This window comes from Rhea americana, unplaced genomic scaffold, assembly GCF_003343005.1.
Source record: "Rhea americana isolate MKP2758 unplaced genomic scaffold, rheAme1 scaffold_200, whole genome shotgun sequence".
Taxonomy (NCBI): domain Eukaryota; kingdom Metazoa; phylum Chordata; class Aves; order Rheiformes; family Rheidae; genus Rhea; species Rhea americana.
Window position 1 is genome coordinate 1506481 of NW_028186151.1, and position 25435 is coordinate 1531915.

General features: G+C 39.2%; 1 protein-coding gene across 1 annotated transcript in view; it reads right to left on the reverse strand.

Annotated features, from left to right (window-relative positions):
- Nucleotides 1-25435, reverse strand: part of STAG1 (STAG1 cohesin complex component) — a 141391-nt gene that overhangs the window by 55079 nt on the left and 60877 nt on the right. Inside the window, exons 7-12 of the mRNA XM_085303921.1 lie at nt 25016-25220; nt 22460-22611; nt 18214-18287; nt 12536-12659; nt 5709-5807; nt 805-884 (exon numbers count right to left, since the gene is read on the reverse strand). Coding sequence (XP_085160047.1) covers nt 805-884; nt 5709-5807; nt 12536-12659; nt 18214-18287; nt 22460-22611; nt 25016-25220 — 734 coding nt within the window. The remainder of the gene's footprint in view (nt 1-804; nt 885-5708; nt 5808-12535; nt 12660-18213; nt 18288-22459; nt 22612-25015; nt 25221-25435) is intronic.

The window sequence follows — 25435 nt, forward strand, 5'->3', positions numbered from 1 at the left end:
ACACCTTTCCAGAGTTCCTGCCTGCCAAAATATTGCCCTGTACTGTTATAACTGTGACCCATATTCTTTTAGTCCTAAATGCATCAGCTTGTAGCTGTATTTTCATCATTATGCAACCAGGAAAACAGAAAAAAGGAGATACATGCACTGGACAAATTGTTCACCTAAATCTTATGGTGTCCCCAAACATAGCTAACAGAGCAGGGATCAGGTATTTTCTACATCTCTTCCATGATCACAGTTTGTTGCTGTTTTATAATTGCTTTAAAAATATCAGCAATATAGAAGTAGATATCAGATTACTTTTCTTCCTAATATTCCAAGCTTAAAATCTGTAAAGCAGAAAGACCAATAAGTAAAAACTGAAGTCAGACTTCTTCACTAACAGGAAAAGCTAGTCTAATCTTTCATCTGAAAAGGCTCTTATAAGTTTTATTTCACCTGGTAATAAAACTATAGTGCAGAAATTCTACACATACATTTGTGAAACAGATTTTCTTCAACATATGGTTTAGAGAATATATGACAGAGCCTTAGCAGAACTTCTCCAGCGGCATCCTCATGAGACTACAGTGGCTGGATCCCAGTGCATTAGATCCACCAGCCATTAAAGGCAGGTTGGTTCATATAATCAAGTATCTTGCTTTAGCTTGCTGACAACATTATTACATATTCAGTTCAAATTCATACTAAATGTAAAGTATGAGATTCACTTCATTGCACAAGTGAAGAAATCAAGTCAATTAAGTATTACTGGCTAAGGTAATTTTCAGAGAGAACACACAAGTTCGGAGAAATACTCACTGAAGTATTAGCGTGACTAATCGAATGGCTTCCACAGCGACATCATATTCCTTATCAAGTGTCATTGATACAATGCGATCCTGAAAAGCAATTTTATTACAGTGACAAAACAAACCAGAAAACAAACCCCACAAAGAGCTATCAGCTGAAGAGCTCTGTAGGTTACAAAACGAATAATCTAGGCGAGAAAGATCTTTCCACTAGACACACGAGGACCCTTTGACATCATTCAAGCATTTAAGGTGTCTATCCGTGGGAGCATCCATGGGAGCTCTGCGCCGTACGCACGATGGAACAACCGGCAAGTACACAGGAATGGGAACAGGCGCTAAAGAAACATTCGTTATGCTTGTGCGTTTTGGAGGGAATAAGCACACTGTGGAGCTGAAGCACCATTCTGGACTGATCTTATTTAATATTTCTTTCCTGAGAAGGAAGATACGTGGGTTGGATCACAGCACAGAAATGGCCCCACTTCACACCCCACTTTTTCTAGCAGAGACAAGTACACCACTTTCCAATCAAACCTAATGATTTTACATCTTCTGGAGCGGTTATATAGGAGAAGTCTCCTAAAGGTTTGTTTCTTTCCTTCTAGTTTCATTTTGCTAACTGTCAACCTAAAATAGATGTGATGCACATATACTGCCCTCCCAATCTGGAGAGAAATTCTATCCATCCCTAGAAATGCATCATGTCTTGGTACTCTCTGCTTGACCAACCAAGTTAATGAAAAGCAATGGGGCCATCTGAAATAAAACTCGATTTCTGTGGCTTGACCTGCTTCAGGACAGACTAGGTGCTATATGTTATTGGGGGACGTGAAAAAATAGAAGTCAGAGATTGGAAAAGAAACAAAGTAAATTCTAGAAAGCACCATTAAAAGTCCCCAAGAACAATGCAGCACAAAATAAAGGTGCCCAACTCCTTTTTGTACTGTTCCAGGTGTTAAAAAGCTAACAGTGGACATCAACCAACAGATCCTTATTTCAACACTGAAATGTAGGAACAGTATGTAAAGTATGCATGGTATCTCCAGTATTACCTCTCAAACAACACTGAGCTGTAGAGATACTTTGTGTTGTTAAGACTGACTGCACCTCTGTTACCATAAAAATTCCTGGAAAATTTGATGTATTTAACTGTTATATCTGATAATCTTATAGACTGTGAGATGTCCATAGAGAAACTCAAACAGCAAAATAACTTTCCAAATAGGAAATTCTGTTTGTAGAGAAGACACAATTGCTGCCAATTTTCCTAAGCTTTTGGCCAAGAAACAACAACTAAGAAAACATAATCAGGAGAAAAAACAGTGAGAGATTTTACTCCTAAAGTTTCCGTAGTATTTCATACAATCTCTCAAAGTCTATCTTAAACACCAGGACACCATTGGGAACTCCTGAGAGCTGACAGGAGACAAAAGAAAACAAACTGCACACAAGTGAATAAGCACACAGGTATAATAAGCCTTTTAAGCCTCCAAAGAAAGCGCAGAGTGGAAGAGATCTTCTCTTCTGCCCGCACAAGAGGTACCCACTGACTTCGGCGTCCTTCTCAATCTTGGAAACTGGCTGATGTGTCAATATTCTCTTATCCAATAAAGCTGTTCTTTCCTCTGAATTTTGCCAGAAACCTCATGTATCTCTAAAAATCTAAAATTAACAGTGCTGATGTGTATTTTTTTCTTTTCTGCTGTGCTGCCAGCACCTCAGCGTGATAGCACCAGTCAGGATGCTTGAAAATGAGACTTGAACACTTAATGATTTAACTGCAGCTGTTTAGTAACTCAGAGCCCAGCTGTTCAACCTGCTTTGACAGAAATTTCTTGTGCACAGTACAGCAGTAGAATAAGACATGTGCCTGTATCTTGACCTGTATTTTTAACTTTATAACTTAAAAATATTAATTTACATTGTTTAAAAAGATCAGTTCATACTAACTGTATTAATTAGGGTGTGAACAAGGCTGGTTGCAAGAGCAAATATATCTCCTTCTGCCACTCATGTCATGGAGCCAGCAGCCTGCAGCTGGAAAGGGTCAGATAAATTTGCAGGTGCCTTGACTCTGGCATGGACTACAGAATCGATACCTATTCCCAGCTAGCCCATCTTTTCTATCTCCACCTGTTCCCATCTTTTCATCATCTATTTCTTCTATTGCTGTTTGTATCAGGATTTCTCGATGGAAAAAAATTCTCTGATAGATAACACTTTTTTCCCCCTCCATTTTAAGCTTAATTACTAGAAGAACATCTGCTCCTAGAAACATTCCCCACCAGCAACTCACCCTCAAACACTGAGAAACACTGGGCAAGAACAGCCACCACTCCTTCTGAGGAGGGACATAACGAGTTGCCCTTCCCAGCTCTCTGGAAGGTGGTAAAATATTAACATCTCATAAAAGTCATTCTGGATCAAATTCACTTAAGCTTGAAACACCTAGGAGATCTCTAGAGAGACTTCTCTTGACAGTTTGACTGGGTCGAGCTGAACTGGGCAAGCTTATAAAAGTCAGGTGAGCAAATACAAATGAGCAGCCATGGAAATGAGAATGGCAGTTAGGTTATTTTTCAGGGGGTGGCCGGTGGTGGCAAGACATTCAAGTAATGCATCACGGATTCAAAACGCATTGATTTGAAACTTTGCTCCACCCCAGGGCCAAGGGCTGCTTCTGGCTTGGCACAGTTGTGTCTAGTCATTTGGGCAATGCCAGCTTTTTGCCCTCTCGAATGCGGCTGGAAATAGAAACCGGTGAATCTTTACCACGTTAAATATATATATTGTTGACTTTGAATTCACCTTTTCTCTAATTTCTCTAATTCATAATGATACAGATTTTTGTAATAAAAGATTTACCAGAATAGAAGAAAGATAAAGATTCCCCAGCACGCTTCCTATTCTCTGAATTTTTGGACAGAAATCAAAATTCTTTTTGTCTTTGTAAAGCAAGAAAAAACACAAAATGTACATGCTAAGCTGTTTTCTTCTCCTTTTAACAAATAAATGTATCTATATTCTGAAAGAAAGTCAGGGGAAAGTGCTTAGGAGTTTCATGTTCCTGTAGTTTTTCAAACCACATTACAGGGTGATCATTTCTCAAAGTGCCTCCAACGGTCTTGAAGAATTTTGCTGGAGGATGGCACAGAGTCAGACTCCAAGCAGAACGTGTCCTCCTACAAATTAAATTGTAGGAGGTTACGGGAGAAGCCATCAGCACATCCTCTAGCGAACAGAAGCAGATACAGGGACCATCAGAGTTTAGAGGCCTATCTGGAAAGAAACCAATTTAGAGAAGCAGCAGGTGTAAGGAAATCTGCAAGTCTGCACAGAAGAAATAAGAAATGGCAGCAAAGAGCTTGACGGTTCATTTTTCTAGAGGGGTAACTAGCATTTCGGGTTGTCCTGAGATGATAAGTAAACCAGACCTACAAAGGGAGTAGGGAAGCAATCCGAAGTCTGAAGGTCCCGTTTGCCTGGTGCTCTTCTACAAGGGAGAATTTTGTCTTTACTGCAACAGCCACAGAAATCAACTTCAGAAAATGAGAAAAATATAAGCCTTGAAGGGATCTCAGGAAACAATCTCGTTTCCTCTCCTACTTGAAAGTCAACATACCTCATTCATTCCTCACAGATATTTATTTAACCTGCCCTTAAAAAAACACAAATGAAGGAGACTCCACAACTTTTACAAACAGTCTGTTCTCTTATATACCTATCGCTTTGGACAGAAAATTTTTCTTAATCTCTAGACTTTTTTGCCATTTGAGCAATTTCTTTTTTTCCTCCATCTCTCTAATGGATGCAGTTAAAGGCTGCATGGTAAGGATGAGAGATACAGGGAAGATATCGTAAGTTTTCTGTATTTTGTGTTTTTCTAAATGAAACTATTCTGAAGGAGTTAACAGTATCGGCAATGATGGAGGAAACCAATGAAGCAATATAAAATCTAAACGTGAAAAGTTTTTCAGTCTGCTGCACAGTAGTTATTTTATTTATGAGTAGAGAATTTAAATCTCCACTTCCTTTCTAAACAGAATTTTCATCAGCACTTATATTCTTGGATTTAAATGGAAATAAATTAAATTAATATTTCCTTGGGGAGGCAGCCTTTACTACAGTTACATGTTCTGTACAACACAGAAGTGATGGTAAAAGGTGCCAGCTGACATGGTGACAGGGCCGGAAAGTTTTCCTCCCAGAGCATCCTGGCAGCACCACAGCAGGATTCAGCTCTCCAGGTCCTCCACTTGCGAACCAACACAGGCACGCCAAAAAGTGAGTCAACAGCCACATTTTCATTAAGATGCTAAGCAAAAAAGCCAATGTATTTGTGCTAGGCAAATGTAACATAACATATTTCTGCGGGACTCTCTCCAGAACAGGATAATCATGCTGGGGGGGGGAGGGAGGAGGGTTGTCTAAAAGGCAATTTAACCTCCTGTTCTGGAGCAAGGTGTTTGCAAGGCAGCGCATCACACAAAACACACACACACAAATTCAGCTAACAAGCATCTCTGCAACACTCTTTGTCAGGCTGCCGCTTTCAGACACCATTTAGAACGTGTGAAGCACCCTGGGCAAGTCGTTCAAAATCAAAAACTTTAAAATTAAACACACACAAGCAGACAGAGCAACAGTAACGAACAAGCCATCAATAAATAGGACAAACAGATAAATAACCATCCTGGCCCAGCCTGACAAATCTTACAAGATAAAAAACTGTAAAATGCATTTGTCTTAATCTCAGCATTCAGTAGTACAGTTTTACCATTGTAGTTGCAAGATGAGCGACAAGCAGATGAGTTTATGTTTGCACTTAATTCACGCCAATCAAAGACTGCAACACGAGATGGATGGTATTTTCATTTGTGTAGTCCTTCCAAAAATTGTATTTCCTCTTACCTTGAATCTATTAGTGAACAGCTCCAGTTTGGGAAATAACTCTCTGTTGGTATACAGACTCTGAAGAGCTTTCAAACACTTCAACCTCACTTCACCTTGCTAAATAAAACACACTAAGATTAGCCAAAATAATACCCTAATCAAATGCACATGAATATTAAATAATATCTTGTAATTTGTTTAATGTACATTTAAAACTTTATGCAAGTGAGTTACTAAAGCCAATTTGCAATTCAGCTAAAAAGCAAAAACCACATGCAGCTGCCTACAAAACAAATGTTAAGTTTTCTCCCTATTTGCATATACAAAGAATTTAAAATGGCATCAGTTAAATGTTTCAGTTTCCTTTCAAATTACTCCACAGTACAAGCTAAAGAAACAACATAATAGCTAAATGCAAAATAAATATGCATGACCTCAGTGTAGTTGGTGAGAAGACAGTGCAGCTGTTTATCTTTAGGAAAGAGATTACAGGTAACTTTGCCTGATAACCAGTGTTCAAAAGCAACATACAGGTGTTCAGAAAGATTGAGCACGGGCTGTATACAGCCCACTAAAACATCTCCTCAGCCAGCTCTGAGCCACCATCTTTCCTTTTTCCCCAAGAAGAGACAGAGGGGAATACATGCTGGCTTGATTACTCCGAAATTACGTATTTTCTGTGGCTCATTTCTCATCATCTGATGTGCGCAGCCCTAGCCAGTACCTACGGATCAATGTTTACTGCCTACTGGACACTGGTGATACCCTGGGCACCTGCACACTATCTGGCCGGTTGCAGGGACGCAGGCACACCTCATCTGCAGAGACCTGACAAACTAGGGATTCTCGCTCAAACATATTTGTAGGCAGTAAAAATGTTAAAAACACAAATCTGCCCAAATATAATCCATAAGCTCACAGCAATAGTAAAGCACTTCATAAAAGTAAGTACACTACCATGTGAGAGGCTGATAAAAAAGAATGCAAACAATTGAACCTCATAACTAAAACTTCAAATCCTATAGGACTTGAGTTGTGAGTCCATTTTATAGACGATTCTGCATTTAAAAAGCTGCTGAAGCTAGAAGCTGAAGGAACTTACATACAAAAGTAAAAAACAAAAAAAAATTTTTTTTTGAAACAAAAGGTACAGAAAAGCAGTTTCTTGAACAACTTTGTGTGGATGTGACCGATCACACGGAAGTATTCTAATGTTAAATAAGCCCAATTGCAGAGACACTGTTTGCTGTTTTTTTAATGGTACCTCTGTCAAGGCACCAGAAATGGTGAGTGTGCTCTGCTGTGTGGCATTCAGAAGGGACAGCATCCATGAAGTCATCACTAATCCTCAAAAGACAACGTAAGCCTCTTACGGTCTTAACTTATTTAGCCCCATAGGATCAGTATCAGCGTTGGCATGTAGTAAGCACCACGGAGCAGCAGCGAGGGCAGCTGGTTTAGTTACAGCTGTCTCAAGTCGCAACCGCATTGAAGACTGCCCTGCTCGAGCAGGTGGTTTGTTATTCAGCCTGTGGGAAGTCCCCCAAAGCAAAGCTCTCAATTGGTTAGAGACAGGAAAAATCAGTGCCAACAGGAACAAGAGCTGAGGCCTGTAAGGAGGTTGCATTCCTCCATCCTGCAGTCAGGAAACGCTCTTGTGGACTTCACCCAACCTCATGGATCAGCAGTCTCACAGAGCTGAGTTCAGGCATGCTACTGATCATCTCTGGGGGTCCTAAGTGGGCAAATCTAGCAAGGTAGACAGGACGTTCACTTGTGAACATCTGGTACTTGCATGGCCTACCAGGAGGGGAAGCTGAAACGCTACCAAAAAACAAACAAGAAAAAGGATGCTCCTGCTGCTCATCTGCATGCAGAAGACAAATGATCACCGGGCTCTGGGAGCAAGGGTGGAAGAGAGAGGTAGTTTTACCGCAGATCCTTCTGGCTGAGAGCAAAGGCTCAGGCACAGATGCATCCTGGAAAATGACTCCCTTTTCTGGCTGTCAGATGATAAAGAGGGACTTCTTCTGACAGCAGAAAGTCTGTTTTCCAAACTTTTGGTCAAGAATTCATCACTTCAGAAACAGAAGAGCACCAGCTTGCTAATCCTGTTAAGAAGGCTTTAAAATAGAGTCAGCAGAGATCAGTGCCAGAAGCCCACAGGTAAGTGTCAACACCAATGACCTGGACAACAGCCTGAGGGAGGCAGAAGTGAAGGTGTATCTGCGCACGCTGTGCTGAAGTCCAGAATGGAAAGAGCAGTAACGTGCCAAGGACCGTCAACATACCAGACCAATGAGATAAGTAACCGTAAGGATCATCCAAAATATAGAAAGTGAGCATTAACGTGAGCCTTTAGCACCACAAGTGTTTCTGGGGGAAGAAACACAGCAGGAGTTTCCTCTCTAGCACAGAAGTAAGTGGGTGGGAATTAGTTTTATATATGCCTCTTTCTCTAGTTCAGTTAATTCCTGTAATTCCGCTTCTCTCCAAAAGATTTTAGATATTTATATTTGTTTTTACTATATTTACGTTAATTTTTTTCATGAATATGAGAATTTGCCGTGTATTGCAATAGCTAACTGCTAAGGCTTGCTTTCTATCACAATTTGAAACCAGAACCTGCGATAAAAAATAGCAAATATTTATCAACACTGCTAAATGACAAAACCCCCATTTTTCCTATTCTTGTTGATACATTCCTCAGATCACATGAAGACGATTGCTTCTGGAGCCTCCACAAACACAATTCTAAAAAATTTTCTAACTGGGTGGGTGGCCAAGACAGCCCACAGCAGTATTCCTCTCCTTTCACGACTGTTTCTGGTTCTTCTTTTGCATTTTGCCAATTCCTTTTTTTTGGTGGCCAAGTGTACTTCGTTACTTATCTGCTTACAACGATTTAATAACAGATAATTATTTTGTTCAGATCTTCGCCATACCACATTTCGGCAGACTGCATTCTCTGTCTTTCTCATTTGTGTAGAATATTGGCCCAAATTGCTGGATACCTTCAACTCCACAGGGTGCGAGATGACTGTCATTTAGTGTGCAGTATTTTAAGGCTCTAGTATGGTATACGGTGAGATGGTCAGCTGAATCATGACAGAAAAAGTGATGCTGCCAAGAGGAAAGTAATGTAAAAAGTTCTGGGGCACACGAGCACATACGGCAGGACGTCCTTTGGGTGGGAGCACGGAGCAGCTGACTACCTTCTTTAGGAAGATACTGCACTGTCCGATGCATTTTTGATTTTTCAAGATTTCCGAAAACCAAGGAAGTTAGGTACCAAGGAAATTATGTGCTAAGCTCCCAGAAGCTTGGAGAAAACTACGATTTCATTATCTATAAAATTTTTATACAAACAATTATAATCTTTCATCCTTATAAGTGAGGATGCCATCACTATCAACAGGTAGTATTCAAATACTACCTGTTCCTCAGGGCCCTTGGTTCATTCTTTTCATAGAACAGACAATAAACAAAGTAGAGATACACAAAAAAGAAAAAGGCATTTTCTTTTGTGTAAGGCATTGGGTTAGGAACTGCGATTGCCTGGATAATCTAGAGACAGCGTTACTGTTTCAGAACAGTTCAAAACAGAGAGAGGGAGGAGAAAATTAAGACTGGACAATTTGATTTAACATTTTTCTTTTTAAACGGGTGTTTCATATACAATTATATTACAGCTTTATACAATTTTAATTCATTCTCCCAGATGCATGGTAATGAAAAAGATGCTTAAAGGGAGAGAAAGGCCTACCTAGAAACTCATATTTAAATAAGAAAGGAACCCCCATTAAAAAAAAAAAAAATCATTTGAAATTCTGAAACCTGGGAAAGGGATGGGATTAACACACAAAATAGAAAAATATTCCAAATTAGCTAGAGAACTACAGTTCTGTATCCTACCTCTGAAAGACTACACAGCAGCTACTACAAAAAAATGGGTCTTCCCTGAGGTTTAATTTGTAATTCATATGCAGAATATGAAACTGGTCACTGTCTCCTGCACTGCCATCTCCCTTCTTTTTAGTAGCAGCAAGCATCTCAAGCAGTTATTCATTTTGGGCTGACTTCTGTTCATATGAAATGGACATAACTTATGTCTGTTGCCTCAGCCTTCAATTTTTGAAATATCCTAAGTACTGATCATAGCAAAAAATTACCTCCTGGTCAAAGCAAAGCAAAACCACGACCTGGGACTTGGTTACTGGCAGACAAGCCAAACAGTCACTACTGGCCAATGACGGGATCTTACACTTTTGGTTGGTTTTTGAATTTCTTGACTTGTTCTTATTCCTGCTTGTTTCAATATAATCTTCCCACTCCACTTCCCTCTCCCCTTTTGTGGCTCAAATCTCTTTCTCTCCCTTTTCCTCCTTTGACACTTCATTCACCTGCCTCTGAGTCTTCCTCTATTCTATTTATAATCTGTCTCATTCTATATATTAAACATAGAGTAAAATATTAATTAAAAAAACTACAGAGCATGCATATCAGTATATGAGCACTAAGATTAGTTAGTGATTTACAGATAGAGAAATCCAAGCCACTTCTGAGGCCTGCTGCAATAAATGTTACAAACGAGCAGAGGCAGGACAGCAGCCTGCTATGCCTGATCCAGATGCAACACTTTTTTTCCCCCACTGTAATATAAAATTTGTCTAATATGAAAGGAACATATTAACTCTATTTTAGGATAGCTGAGGTAACATATATGTCAGGGCTCCAGGCAAATGTCTAGGCCCTGGCCTGATGTTAAGATAACTGAATAAGATGTGAGAAATTACTGGACATGACATGAGAAATTGTTGGATACGACAGGTAACAGTAGAAGAAGCTGACAAAAGTCACAGATAGTGTGTGAGGAATGGCTGGACTTTACAGATGGCTAAAGGGGAGTTATGTGAGAAATGGCTGCACTTCACAGATACTGGAAGGGGAATGAGAGCGGCAACATGCAATACTGCTGGATCTGTTCTGCCACTGCAAGTGCTGCTTGGTGGAAATCTCCTAGGATTAGTGTGTGCTCCAAAATAATCCACCAGTGAATTTAGGCATGCATTCTCAAATACCTGCAATACCATGAAAAATTATGCTTTTGGATGAGGATGAAGTTTCAAGGGATAATTTATTTGTATTTTTTAATTAAAAGCCTTTCTGAAATAAAGCCCTCCACCACACCTAAAACCTAGGCCTCCAACCTAAGTTGGCTTCCCTTCTGATTTGATGGCTTCAAGCAACAGCCACCAACTGCTGTGCATGCCCACGAGCCTGCTGCACCGGTGCTGAGAATGAGATGCAAATATAGAACAGCAGCGTTCAAAGCACTGTGATGACCACGTTTCCATGTCTAAGCTTTAATGCCGGGAAGTGTAGTGGCTCTAGAGCACGCAGTACTCAGGGTTGCTTGCAACAATAACTAAGATCTTCCTAATTAAGTTTTTTAACAATGAGATCTAACAGGGAAGTTGGGGAACTACAGGCTTAGAGAGGAAAGCCATCACAGATCTAGTCTTCAAAGCATATAGGCAAATATTAACAGGTAAATTTATGGTCCAAACCAAGGAAGATGCAGATGCTTTGTCAGCTATAGCTGAAGCAAGAGAACCTGTGGCAGCACAATTTTTTTTTGTCTTGAAGACATCATCTTTTTAAGAAATCAGCTGTAAACTACTAATTGTGCAAGTCATAATAATGAACTTCCAATCTTTTAATTTTTCCAGTCATGTTATTTGAAAAAAGAATAGTCTGAACCATGATGCTGGAACGTTACAAGTATGGCAACAGTGTAGGTAGTCTTGTCTGTTTTTCCTGGATACTGTCAGGAGAACTGTTAAGAGCAAATCAAGTATTTCTAGTAGGTGTGGTAAGAGTGGGAGAGTGGCTAGGACCAGTTGATTCCTGCTGTAGAAAAAACCCTATAGGTAGCAGAGCGAAACCCTGTTCTATTAGCATTAGGAAAGGGTACTCCTGATGCAGGAACTGAGCGTTGCATAGGCCTGGTCACTGATACCATCGGTGCTAAGAAGAGTGGTCAGGTAGAAAAGAGCCTCCCAATACAAATCTCTTTGCTTCCAGTTGACCTTTCAACAATTTTTGCAGAAAAAGAAGCTACAGAGAACAACAAAGAACCTCCCTCCTGCTAGAAAGGCCAGAGAGATGGCTGCCGGAGAGGGCCACACTCCCAAGACCAGCATAAATAACCTTCTGAGCTCTCCTAAGCTGGCACCAAGAGATTGACTTGAGAAAGAGACATTCCTGCCAGACAAAACTGGAGAAGCTTTCAGGTTGTGGAGAAAGAGGAGTAGATAAGCATCTTTTAAAGCAGGCTGGTGCTGAATGGCAATAAATCTAAAATAGCAAAGAAAAAAAAGAGTTGATGAGAATTCCACTGGTTGTGATGCCAGGCACGCTGCTTGGTTAATTCTGGGACCCAAAAAGTTCTCTTTCCTTTAACCACTGGGCAACGTAAATGTTCAACAGAAGACATCTGGAAATCTCTTTTCCATTCTGTTTCAGACACAGATGTTCTCAGGGGTGATACCAGGAGACCTCTCTTTCTCTTGCAATCAGAAAAAAGTGTGGGAGAAATTTATAATAAAATATTCCAGTGGAGACTGAACACACAGAAAGCACACTAATTAGCATGCATTGGGACTACCATATCCTGATTTAAGTGCATGCACTGAAGTAAGCTGGTCAAAAGGTAAATGGCAGACAAGAGAGAAGAAGAATCTCTTTATAAATCAAAGATGATACACTAAATGCGTTTTGGTTAATAGAACGCCAGCTATTTACAGTATACTCTGCTATGCATAGTAATACATAATACTTACCCTGTCATGTAGTGTCCAACCAACATATTTTAAATAACTATCATTCAGGAAGGCATCACTGTACATTTTCATCCAGACACCAATTTCTTCAATACAGACAGCTCTAATCTCAGCAATAGCATCACTATTAGAGGGGAAAAAAAAAGAAAGTATTAACCAGATTACAGACACATACCATTTTCCTCTCATTCCCACTGCTCTAGTAATAGTATTTTGCTTTTGCTTTTACTAGCATTTGATGAACTTCACTGGTAGCAGCACGTCACACTTCTCTCTGTTGCTGCTTTACTGATTTTCTCTTCCTTTATGTCCTCAAACTCACTGATCTATCTGTTCATCTCAGTATCTCTACATTCGGATATAATGTTTCCATTAGCTCAAAGAATTCTCACTCAATTCTGGATAATCTTTTTCCTCCATCTTTTTCCTCCCTCTTCTCAAAGCTGCATTATGAATAGAAGTGCAACACTTCCACGATCCCAAAGTGAGAGAAATGCAGAAGATGGCTGAGTCCCTTGGTTTGACCTTGGGCTGCAAGTAATCTCCTGACGGACTAACGAAGCCTGGCGGAGGGGCAGAATGCAACTTAGTTTGCAAAACGAACTGTATGCGAAAGTCCTTATAACAAAGCCCAGGAGAAAATTTACACATCAGCACTGATTTCTTCCTTTTTGTCTTGCCTTTTCTACATTCTGCCTGTGGCAAACGATGGAAGAGCAAAGCCAGATCTCAGGCAGACTTGGCTGCTGCTTAGTGAGGTGGGGCAGCAGGAACAGCCTGGAGAGATCACCTAAAGAGATCAAGGATGGAAATGACTTCGGTCTGATTGGCACTTTCCTGCCTGATTGACACAGAGCATGGCACATTTAATAATAATGAACGACAGCTAAACAATGAGGAAAGGGACGGGGGCCATCTGGCCCTTTAGTAATTTCATCTCCGAGACATCTGTCACGATGAGAGATTGCTTGTGCCGCTCCAGCTGGCACCGATTCCCACTTCCAAACTTCGGCTGTACGAAAAGGAGCCACCTTAGAGAGGAGGGCACTGTCCAGTGTGTCGCTAATGCTGGCCTTGCCTGTACCGAGGCTCTTGTTCTGTGTGGTTTTTTTTTTTCTTTTTTAAGTCTTTTTTGGAAAAGTAATAAGTATCAGTTTCATTCTAAGACAGGACCATCAGAGTCTCAAAATGAAACTTAGTTTAGGAAAAATCCCCAACTATATGCTTCAAGCAAGAGAATAATTGTAAAATAAGACAGAAATTCTTTTGTTCCCAAAACATACCATTTTACAAGATAAAGATAAAATGTTCCCAGTCTTATGCTCAAGATACTTATTGCATAACTTCATACACAAAACAGTACAACAAAACTGATCACTCCACACTGTAGCTGCCTGTGTCCTTCCAGCCTCCAAGCTGGTCCAGGTCAATAGGTGCTATTTACCCAAATAATATGTAATCTTCCAGGTGAAAAACACGGTTCTTACGTGGACCCTGCAAACAACCAGAGTATCACACACAAATAGATGTGAGATTTCTGCCATCCAGGCTCTGTTTGCTTCCTTCTACTTCATACCTCCTAAGGAGAAGACTGCATCAACAGCACAGCGTAACACGTGTTTATAGTTAATGTATGAACAGTAGAGGAAAATTTGTAGGAAACCCATCAAATCAGTAGCATCGTTTCTTTCTGCCTACTCTGCAACACACAGCAGCAACCTCTAAATGGAGTAATTAAAACAAGTCTGGTGAGCTCTCAGAAGACAGTTACTCTATAGCTTCAAAAAGAAGTTATTTGCCCATCCATGATGCAGACAAGTTGCATTATAAACAGAGCAGGGGATCAAATGAGCTATTCCTACCAGGGATTTCGCAAACAGGTTTCAGATACTGTTAGGATGAATGTGCTAAAATACTACATTAAAGGGTTTGTACTATAAAAGCTGCATTCATTATACGGAAGGCAACCCCCATCAAAACTATTAATATAGCCATCTATTCTACTCATATATTACTTTACACTAAACTAAGTTAGAAATTCTCTTATGAGGAATTATTATTAAATTAGTTAAAAAAATAAAATACAGGTGGAAGGAATCAAAATGCAAGACTTAAAGAACTATCTGAAACACTAACGAGCAGGAGCCAAAAACAGGAGCACATAAGCAATATCACAAATTAGCCACGAAGACATTTCTTCAAGGGGATGACAGCTTGAGTCCCCAGATCCAAGTAGGTTGTTTCACCTCCTTATGAATTTATTAACTGTGAAGTATTTTGGAAGGATTTAATGGCAAACCCCAAAAAGAACCCAAGTGTCCGCAAGTGTCCACAGCTATTTAATCATGCAGCACTGCTGGCCAAAAATCAGGAAAATTTCTGTTCTCTAAGAATGTATTCAAGCTTTCCTAGACAGAGAGTGAAAAACTGATTCATGACTGAAAAGCTGCTTAGAGGTCCCTAGGCACTATGGACAAACACTCACTCCAAGCTGTTATTTATAATAAAAAGAAAGAAAGAAAAATAAAAATCCTATCCAACTAATTAGGATGCTCAGTATAATAAAAGTTCAATATTTGCATGATAGCTGAAAATGTAAAAGAATCATGATGCTTATAAGTAAAACAGACTCAAGTAGCTGGAGAGACACAAGAATTTGCAGAGACCAATTTTCCACTCATTTATCTCAGTGAACATCATTTTCGTTAATATAAGAAAGACTCAATTAGGTTCAGAGGGTGGCAGTAAACCACACAATCAGGAGAGTATTACATACAGGGTGGCCTATCTGAATTAGCTTGCAGATGAGCTTCAAGACAGAAATAATTGTAAAAAATGAAATATGTTAAGCAAAATTGTAACACTGTACGTCAAGAGGGCTTCTGTAAAGCTGGACATGATGGAGTTTCTGTAGGTTTCCCAGTTTTCAACCGTAGTTGTGTATACATATATACAAATATATGTTCATATATATAGTTACATATATATATATAGTAATACAATATAAATAAGGATGCATCTGAAACAATTCTTCTAGCACAAAAAAATGTGTATAACACTATTCCAATCTCTGATCTGACTTTTTTTAGGTCATCTTACCAAACTGCAGCATTCTTGAAAAGGGAATTTGGTGAGATAAATGCTTTCAAGTAAACCAAACCAAACTATGAATTCTTTCTCACTATTCTTTGAACACCTGAATCCTCATTTTAAAGTGACTGAACAATCTTTATAAACAATACTACCGAAACAATTCCTTGACCTAACTACTCTGTTCCACAGGTGATGAGCTATGTAAGAGCACATGGGTCCTCCATGGAGGATGATTTGTTCTTAAGTTTCTATTTTCCTGGTGTACATCTGGGCTTAAGCCTTCCTTGAGCGACCAGCAGCAGCACACAATGCCATTTGTGTCCATAATGTCTAGCAATGGTCTTATGATTTGCATTTAGTTATAAACAAACTAAATACAAGATACAGGCAACTTTTTGTACAGTCCCAAACTCTGGAAGCCTTATTCAAGTCAGTGAACACAGTCTGAACCATGGAGTCTCAATTTTAAGTAGATCCACAGGCAAATAACCACTGGGCAACTTTTTCCAGGGAGGAAGCATAAAATTGCAATACTTAATGCAACAAAAAAAATTGTCAAAAAGCCAAACATATGGTCATCCACCTGGGAGTGAGGGAGAGTATTCAACCAGGTAATGACTCTGAAAAGGACATCATTTTAGCCTGGTATATCTGAGATGACCATTATGGGAATACTGCACCTAGTTATTACTTCTGTTTTAAAACAGATATTTAAAAGGTTCAGAAGAGAGCTGCAGGAACTACACAACATTCAAGAAACCTTTCCTACAACAAAAGATGTAGGATCATGTTCTAAGTAGTTTATCAAAGACAAAATTAAGAAATATATCAATTATTTTCTGCCACTATCTAGACAGAAGAAAAAAACCCTGAGAAAGAGAGCTTCCTCCATGTAGTAACGAAAGTCACAACATGGTTCAAATAGCATTTTTTCCACATTAAAAATATGACACAATAATACAGATTATCTACCAATAGATGGTTCTTTAAAATATACTGGCCATCTTTCTAAACACACTTTGAAAAAATGTATTACCAATAAAAATCATTCTTCTTCTTACAGGGATCACTAAGTGTGATTTCATGACCATATAGTCCTGTATCAAACGCTATCTAGCCAAAAAGCCTTTAAGCTGCTGCCATGCACCTAATCCACTGCTTGTTATTATACTACCATTATTTTCTTACAATTTTTATAGTTAAATATACTTTAGCTTCTTATGATAGCGATCATTAACTGTTTAGTTTTTGGAAAATGTACACAAACAAATAAATACTAATAATCATAGAATCAGTAAGGTTGGAAGGGACCTCTGGAGATCATCTAGTCCAACCTCCCTGCTCAAGCAGGGTCACCTAGAGCATGTTAGCCAGGGTTGCATCCAGGTGGGCCTTGAATATCCCCACAGGAGATAATAACACTAGCAAAAGGACTTCTGGAATATTTCATGCCTTACACGTTTTTGTAATTTTAAAATTGTGAGAAAAACTCGTATTACTTGCCAAACGCTACTAGGAAGGAACAGAAACTAGTCCAGTACAGAAGCCGAAACTAAGGCTGTATCCACAAATACTGAATATAAAATATATTTTAACCTTCTTCACAATGCAAGCTCTGAAGTAATGTCTACAAGGTGAATGGAAAACATTTGGTGGTCCACTGTGCATAGAAGTTTTTGCTGAAACTGTAATCAGCTCTGAGAAAACTATCATTGGGTAAGAATTTATCAGATTTAGAAGGATAATACTGATTAATAAATAAGGTTAGTAAGTGGTAGCATATATACGATGCAAAATAACCCTAAATCCATTTGAGAAGACTACTGCTCTCTGATAAACAGTGCTCTGAATAGCATGAAGCAGTTCAAACCCACTGGTTTGTGCAGTCCTAAAATAAAAATGAGTTCCTGCATGTGGACATGCACATGCGTGTGTGAAAGTATATAAAACCTGCTATGTTTTTGCATACACAAGACACAGCGTGTCTACTATTTAAAAAAACTGTGCTAACGCTGTAATTACTTGGTAATGTTCTTGATAAAAATATCCAAAACAAGTAACAAGAAAAAAAGATACGTTAACTGCAATTAAGGCTTTTGAGTGCATTTATGTAATTTAAGGAGGAAAAAAAATCAAAAATAAAGTTCAAACTGTAGCTAAAGCACATATTATGGAAACTTCAGAAATTCACTAAAGTTACATATAAAATGGAAATGTAGAGTGGAGGTACCCAACAACCCAAACTCTGCCCTTCTATGATACGCAGTGATTATATGGTTATTAAAAGATCTAATGTCTGTGCTCCCACCTTAGATAACTTTTCTTTTTAAAAGATAAAGATTCAAATTCCGTATCTCCCACAACTCCTTAAAGCTGTTTCACTGAATTAACGTTGTCTGGATAGCTCTACTGTGTAATTAATGAGAGTTACACTTAGACTTTCTTCCATAACTTCAGTGATTTTAAAACTGCTTTTTTTGCATCTAGAATATTACATCAGAAGAAAAATCAACGCAGAAATTATCTTTGACATTATTTAGGATTACACTTAGCCAGCATAGCCACTGTAGTACACATTTTCTTACCGGTATCTATGCACAAATATACCCTTAAAAATAGAGTTCATCATATTTTCAATTTCATCTTGGTTTTCTTGTAGCTGGAAAAAAAAGACAGAGATAAAATAAACAAAAAGCTCACTCATCATTATAATTCGACATTCTACCATTTCTTACTTTAAAATATTAGAAGACTATGGAAGCGCATTTAATGCTAATAGTTTCCTCACTTTCTCCTTTTCCAGCACATGTCTAATGTTGTTTGTGCATATGTGTGTGCATATATATATATATTTATATATATGTATCTACACACACATATATACATATACATACATACATATATATATATATACACGCAGTGCCTGAATGGAAGAAGGTTCACATTCTCGACAACCATGACCGCACTCAGTCTCGCGAGCAGACCTTCGAGGTCATCGGCAGCACTTCCCAGCTAGCGCAGTTCAGGAAAGCAGAGCCTGTGCGCTCAGCAGAGCCAGCCGTCCCCCAGCCGCAGCCAGAAGTGCGCATCAACGGCAGCTGCAGAAACGAAGCCGCTCGCTGAGCGGATGGGATGCACATCTGGAAGCCTCTCCGAAAAACGACGTCCTAACTAAGGGAAGCGCTCGAGCACAAGGTGCAATCTCGAGTTTGGGCGTTTGACGCCAGCGCCCACAGCCGGCTGCTCCTCCGAGCCGGGAACGCCGGCAGAGGCCGGGCGCGGGGCGCAAACGGAACAAAACACAGAATAAAACAAGAAAGGGTGCTAAGAAGAATAAGAGTGTTTCTTTTTTTTAATCCATTAGTAGGTCCCTGTGTAATATGGGCACGTTTTGTAACTCTGCGGAGAGTTTACTTTGCACAAATGAATCTGTTAACACATTCTGAAGGAACAGCTTGAAATCAGTTAAAATAAAGTATTCCCATATTTTTATTTTTTTTACTGCACTAAATAAACACAATTTAATTACATAACCATACACTCATTTGTTAAATGACAGGATACAGATTTTATACAATCCACTTTGGGAGCAGAACTGCTACTATACTCAAAGGCATCACTCTTCCATCAAGGTGTTTCTAAACATCAATGCAGAATACCACAACACATATAAATTTACATTTTTTCACATTTTCGGTATAAAAACCACAACAGAGCCTTGCTAGTACAGATTGCATATATGCATAAAATAATAGAAACTACATATTCATGGACATATACTCTTAGATACAGCATCTTAAAGCCAGAGGGAGAATTATGATCAGGTGTCTAGATTTCCTGCATAGCATGACCATAAACCCTTTCACCTGAAGGCTTATATTTTTCAATCAATGTTTATAAATATTCAGCATCTTCCAAATGAGATCTCAAGCTCTTTGTAATTAAGCCTCTCAGCTCCCTAAAATGCATAAGGAGGTGCAGGCTCCAGTTTGCAAATGGGGAAACTGAGGCATGGAGGATTCTCGTCTAAATTTCACATATAGCAAATGAATTTCATAGTAAAAGGGATTACGTGCAAAGGGAGAAGTTGGCTGCGCACCAGAGACTTGGTACACCAAATAAGCAGATGGCAGACAGAGCTTCAGGAAGAAGCACTAGTTTCAGCAGCAGGTCAACCTGCAATTAAATGCTTGCTCAAGAACACAGAACCCAAAAGGGAAAGAGAATTTCTGATGGTCCCTGCGTTTGTGACTTTGCCGGCCACAGGCAGGCAAATGCCCACAGAAACGCTGGGCTAGAGACCATCCTCTGCTACTAGTGGTTTGGGACCTAAATGTTGGGGCAACTTTTGTGTAGAGGAAAAAGCAGAGTTTCAACTGGACCACGTGAGGCCCCTTTCACTTCCAAGAGCCCCAAACTGCCCCAGAGATGCTGTTCTGAGCTATTTAAAGATGACAAGCACTTTCTTGAGATTTGTGAATCATTTTCCCAACCGCAAACTAAGGCGCGGGAATGAATAAATGAAAATCGGCATCAGCATTATCAGTGCCAACGCTCGTCAGCTCAGCCCCACATGCGTCACTCTCATCACTAAGATAAGGTTAACTTCAAGAGACTTGCGAGAGGCAGAGAAAATTCTCCATCTGCCAGATTCCTGCTGAATCTTTTGTGCGCTAACATTTTATGAGGTACAATGCTTTAACCTATTTTAGTTTCAATAATGAACTAATGACTTTCTCAGAAATTGGAATACTCTCCAAAACTATAATTGCTTTCTACACTTTCAACGTACTCAAACTTTATAGCTCATGTACCTATTGAGACTTGAAGTTCAAGCTTCTTGAGAGCAAAATTCTGCCTTAGTATTCCAGCTCTTCTCAATGCAAAGGTCATATAACACCCTCCCACACCTCCCAAACAGGTAAAAATGAAGGAAACATTCTCCTGTTGACACTGCAAACATTGTGTGAAGCTCAGAAAGACGTGCATGACAAGCACAAAATTTGAATTACTACCAGCAACAACTAAACGACAGTATTTTCTATCTTGTGGCTGATCATTTTGCATACATCTTCCAGTTAAGTTCAAAACATCATTGACTGGAATAGGAGGAGTCCGTGGAGGAGTGCTCTCACATTAGATGTGTAGACAGTGACATGAGAATGAAACACTTTGGAGAAAACTCTCCATCTTTCTTTTTAGAATTAATTTCCCACAGTTAGCTGTGAACTACATCTGTACAGCTTTATGAAGAAAAACGCATGCCTGTGTATTTGCTTATGAGGGTTTATTATGGCACTACATCAAAAGAATCAAGTAGGAAGATGCCAGCATGCAACTCTGCTGTAATACAGCATATTTAAACATGGGCAATAAACAGCATTATGTTAGGAATTCTTACATACAGCCATTATGCCTTCTATACCTACTAAATCTACTCTACCCAGGTTCTTTACTGTGCTTACCACCATGTATCTGAGCACACATTCAATCATTCCTCTCTAGCTTGTTCCTCTGCAACATTCTGATTAGCTTTTGTGAGTACTAATAGGAGAGGGACTGAGCAGGTATGTCAAGAGTTAAGATCTGCCAAATGCTCAATCTCCATTCTTCTTTCAGGGTTTCACAGCCCCATGCCAGCTTGGGCATCAATGCTGCAAATTACTGAGCAATTACACACCGCGTCTCCAAAAGATATCGAAAGAATAGCTGGGAGAAAAAAGTATAGAAGATGTCCATAGATACAGAGACATGGACCAAGCCCATCAAGGTAATTAGTGACTTTGTCCTTCTCTGGAAATTCAAAGCAACAGTCAGCAAATCTGGAATAGTAACTATGCTCTAGCTTTTTTAAACAAAGCAATTACACTTTTTTAATGCTTTAAAGCTTGATATTGAAGGTTAACAGTTCACTATAAATGTCTTCCTTGCAGTTTGGGCAAGAAAGATGGTTCTTGTTTTATACTTTAATCTATGCTTTTTAAGAACTGAAAAATCCAAATAAAATTGTGCTAAGGTTCAATAAGAATAAAAATACATAATTATAATTATTCTCAGATAAAGAATATAAAGTCAAGCAATTTAGAGTCAAAGTTATACCTAAAAGAATCCAAGGTGCGTACGTGCAAGGCACCCAGACATTTTTAATTTGCCATGGAGTAAAACAGTGGTGGAGAAAATATATTCAAAAATAATGCATTAAAAATAACAAATTTAAACCTAACTCATATATACTACAGTTCTTCAATCAATTTTAGGATTTTTGTGTGGCATCTTTACAGATTATGCCTACTAATGGTTTTGCTCACCTAATGCCAGACTGGTACTTACTAAAAGCGACTTTAATGTCTCCCTAGCTTCTTCTCCCTGAGACCAGGTGCTATAGCCCCCACTCCAGTGTTTCTTGAAAGAAGCTACAAAAAGAAGTACTAATGAGACACTGTGTAATAACTGCAGCGATTAAGGAGAGAAATGGGCAGTGCAGTGAGGCACATGTGATTCTCCTTTCAAAACCTTCTGGCATAGCCAAAATAGGTTACTATGTATAACTTCTACATAACAGACTAATTTGCTTTCTGCCTGGTCAAATATATAAGACTGAGAACAGATATTATCCTGTGCATGCAGAACAGCACACAAACTCAAACATATGGAATAATACAAGATTTTTATATGTTGCCCAAAGCAACACGCTCGAGATTAGTTCTGCTGTAGTATTTGTGCAATCTCTTGTTCCTCAGTGATACCCTACTTAAGTCACAGATCACCTTGGATTTTCTGCCAGAGAGAATGCACACAAACGAGGAAAAAAACACTGATCATTTCACTTGCCTCTTTTCTTTTCTGAAGCAGCAGCTCCAACCTTTCATTAGCTCTTTTGCCAATCATTTTGTTTCTCTCAGCTTCGTACTGCCTCTGTGTATTATCCTGATGAATGCTCAGGTTTAAGGCAACATTCACAAGAGCAGTCATAAGCTTCATAGCTGTAAAGCAAAAGACAGAAGATGACTATTTACCTGTAGTCGGAGCTCAAAAATATTGCCTTGGCAGATCCATACTCAGAAAATAAACAACTCTTGATCCTGCTATAGAACCGTCTGGGAAGGTACTCCCCACCCAAGCAATACCCAGGCCTCTTTGCTGATCAGGAATAATGGTATATACCGTGTTGACCTTCCCATCTGCTCCAGAAAATCCTGTAATTCCTGAGTGCATAGGGTCAGAGAGTGAGCAGGTCCATCTGCAGGATCAGGGTTCACCACGAAGCCAGTCACAGCGGAGCTACATATGTTCCTGTGCTGAGCAATATCTTTACAGATGCCTCCATACTAAGGAAAACTCTTAACTACTAAAGACTACTCAATTTAAAAAGGAGCAGAGCATTTGTTCTCTGAAACTAAGTCTTGCTTCGCTCTAAAGCCAGGGGTATACAGCCAGGGTAGCTGTATAAAATAGGATTAGAACTTTATGTGTCCTTTTAGATCTGTTTTCAAAAGTGCCGGGTGTAATACTGTTCATGTATGGTTTTCTGTGTTATTTTAGATTTACAAAAACATTGTCTTTCCTATGTTCCATGTGGTTACACAGCCTATCACATTTTATGATACTGAAGAAGACAGCAAAATAATGCAACAAACTATCACATCCACTCTGCTAACTATGCAACTTAATATTGTTAACAAAAACATTTCACCTGCAGAAGGAAGCCCTGTCTTCAAAGCAAAAGAGCAAGCATGCAAACAGAGACGAGAAGCTGCTCTTAAGGTAACTCAGTCTAACTTTGAGTCTACTACTCAAAGCTGGCAAGCTTAGAAGCACTCACAGGTGCTTGTCTTTGTTCGCAAATGCTAGCCAATTCGAGTGAGAAGTGATTGACTATTGCAAAGAACTAAGACCTCAAGGACACTCCTTCGAGAAGAAATGAAATTCCCAAAGTAAATTTTCATAAACTTTATCAAGACTGAGCTCCATGGCATCACGCTGACCTCTGCTCTGCAGGATAGCGACATCATCTAATCTGCCAAAAATTGCCTGAAGGCAATTTGCAGCGTCAAACAAAGCTCTCATGTTTGTTAAAATAAATAAATAGATAGCTGAATAAAATGCATCTGGCATATTAAATCTATCATTGGAAAAGGCTGGAGATCTTCAGCAGCTCCTAATTCTAATTCAAGCACTAGATATACAGGATATCCGATACAAGAGGCCAGCAGTGCTAGAAACCTTTAAACAACCAAAGTTAGTCGTGATAAACTCAGGCCTTAGCCTTTACTTATACTTGCTTGGAGTTTCTGGCTACATAATCCACTTCGAATGGTGGCAGCGATTTCTTCTAGGCAGCACAGTTCTTGTGTCATGCCTCTAAGGCATGGTGCCGTTTGCTGCCTTTTCAGTGAAGCCTCTCAAACTTTCCAGACATCACCTGTCCCAACATAAGGAAGAACTGATTGCAACTAAGAGATCAGAGTACCTACGTGATTATCCTCACTCCGTGATTTCTCTCCCTACAAAACAAGCCATCACTAGCTAAGCAAATCAGAATCCTCTGGAACTGAGGACAGTATCAGTCAGAAAGGAATTCTTTTCTAACATAAATTTTTTGACATTTAATTAGAATATATTTTTGATACAGAATTACGAAGACATGCTATACAAGAAATGGGCAATTTATAAAGAAACACAAGACATAAGCATGCCGCTTTTGATTTTTGACTCATTTGAGTACCCTGGGCATGACAACAACCTCTAAGACTAAGTGCCTGGGCACACTCAGAGCCAGTAGGAGGTATCTGAAACGATTTGAGAGCAATGAAATCAATCCCCAAAGCTGCCAGGTGGACCAACCTCACATCACTAGATTGCTTTCATAATAATTGACAATTAACACAGAGACATAAACCTAACTTTCAGAAGTGTCTTCACTCTCTGTGCTTCCTGCTTCACTCTCTGTGCTAGAGATGAGTGGTTCCAATTTTCACGATTGCACAACAGATTTCACAAACACTACTAATAAAGCATTCGGATAACATTAAAGTAACAAGTCCACAGAATAAACGCTGCAAATATAAATCAAATAAAAATTACATAAATAAAGCATCTCTATTGAACATTTGAACACATTGCTGAATGATTACCTGTGTGTGTGTGTGTATACACATACATATATGTGTATATGAACATATATATATATATACACACACATTTCAAATAGAAAGGAAAACTGCATTTTAAGTACAGTTATACCACATATGGTAGTTGATTTAAGTATGCTTTCCAGAGTTCCCAGCATTAGTCAAATTCTTCTCAAAATTACTGCTATCAAAATGAGTGGTATAATGCTACATAATAGCATCTCTTTTGAAAAATTCTCTGTGCTAGGTTACTTACCAGCTAACGTACTAGTGTGCCTGAAAGCCCGCACCTGGGAGTCTGACAAACCAGTCAGAAGGGAGATCACCGTGTCCATCATGTATTCATCGTAAATGATGCTGTACTGACACTGTCGAATGAGCACTCCAATGAACTCACAGAAGTTGGATCGAAACTTTTTCCACTGCGGCCCAGGCATGGTAAGTGGATAATCACCACTGTCCTGAAGAAAGAGAAAATGAATATACTAAATATTACAAGTCTCCCCATTTAATTTATTACTGCTTGCATTCTGTAGTCCAAAATGTGCACCCAGGCTTAACTCTCCTCCTTGTCTGCTGGGTTAGAAAGGGGGACAAGGGACAGGAAAGGAATATTTCAAAGTCTTCAAGGTCAAATCTAAAGAAAGGCTTGTGTGATTGCAGGTTTGAGTCATTT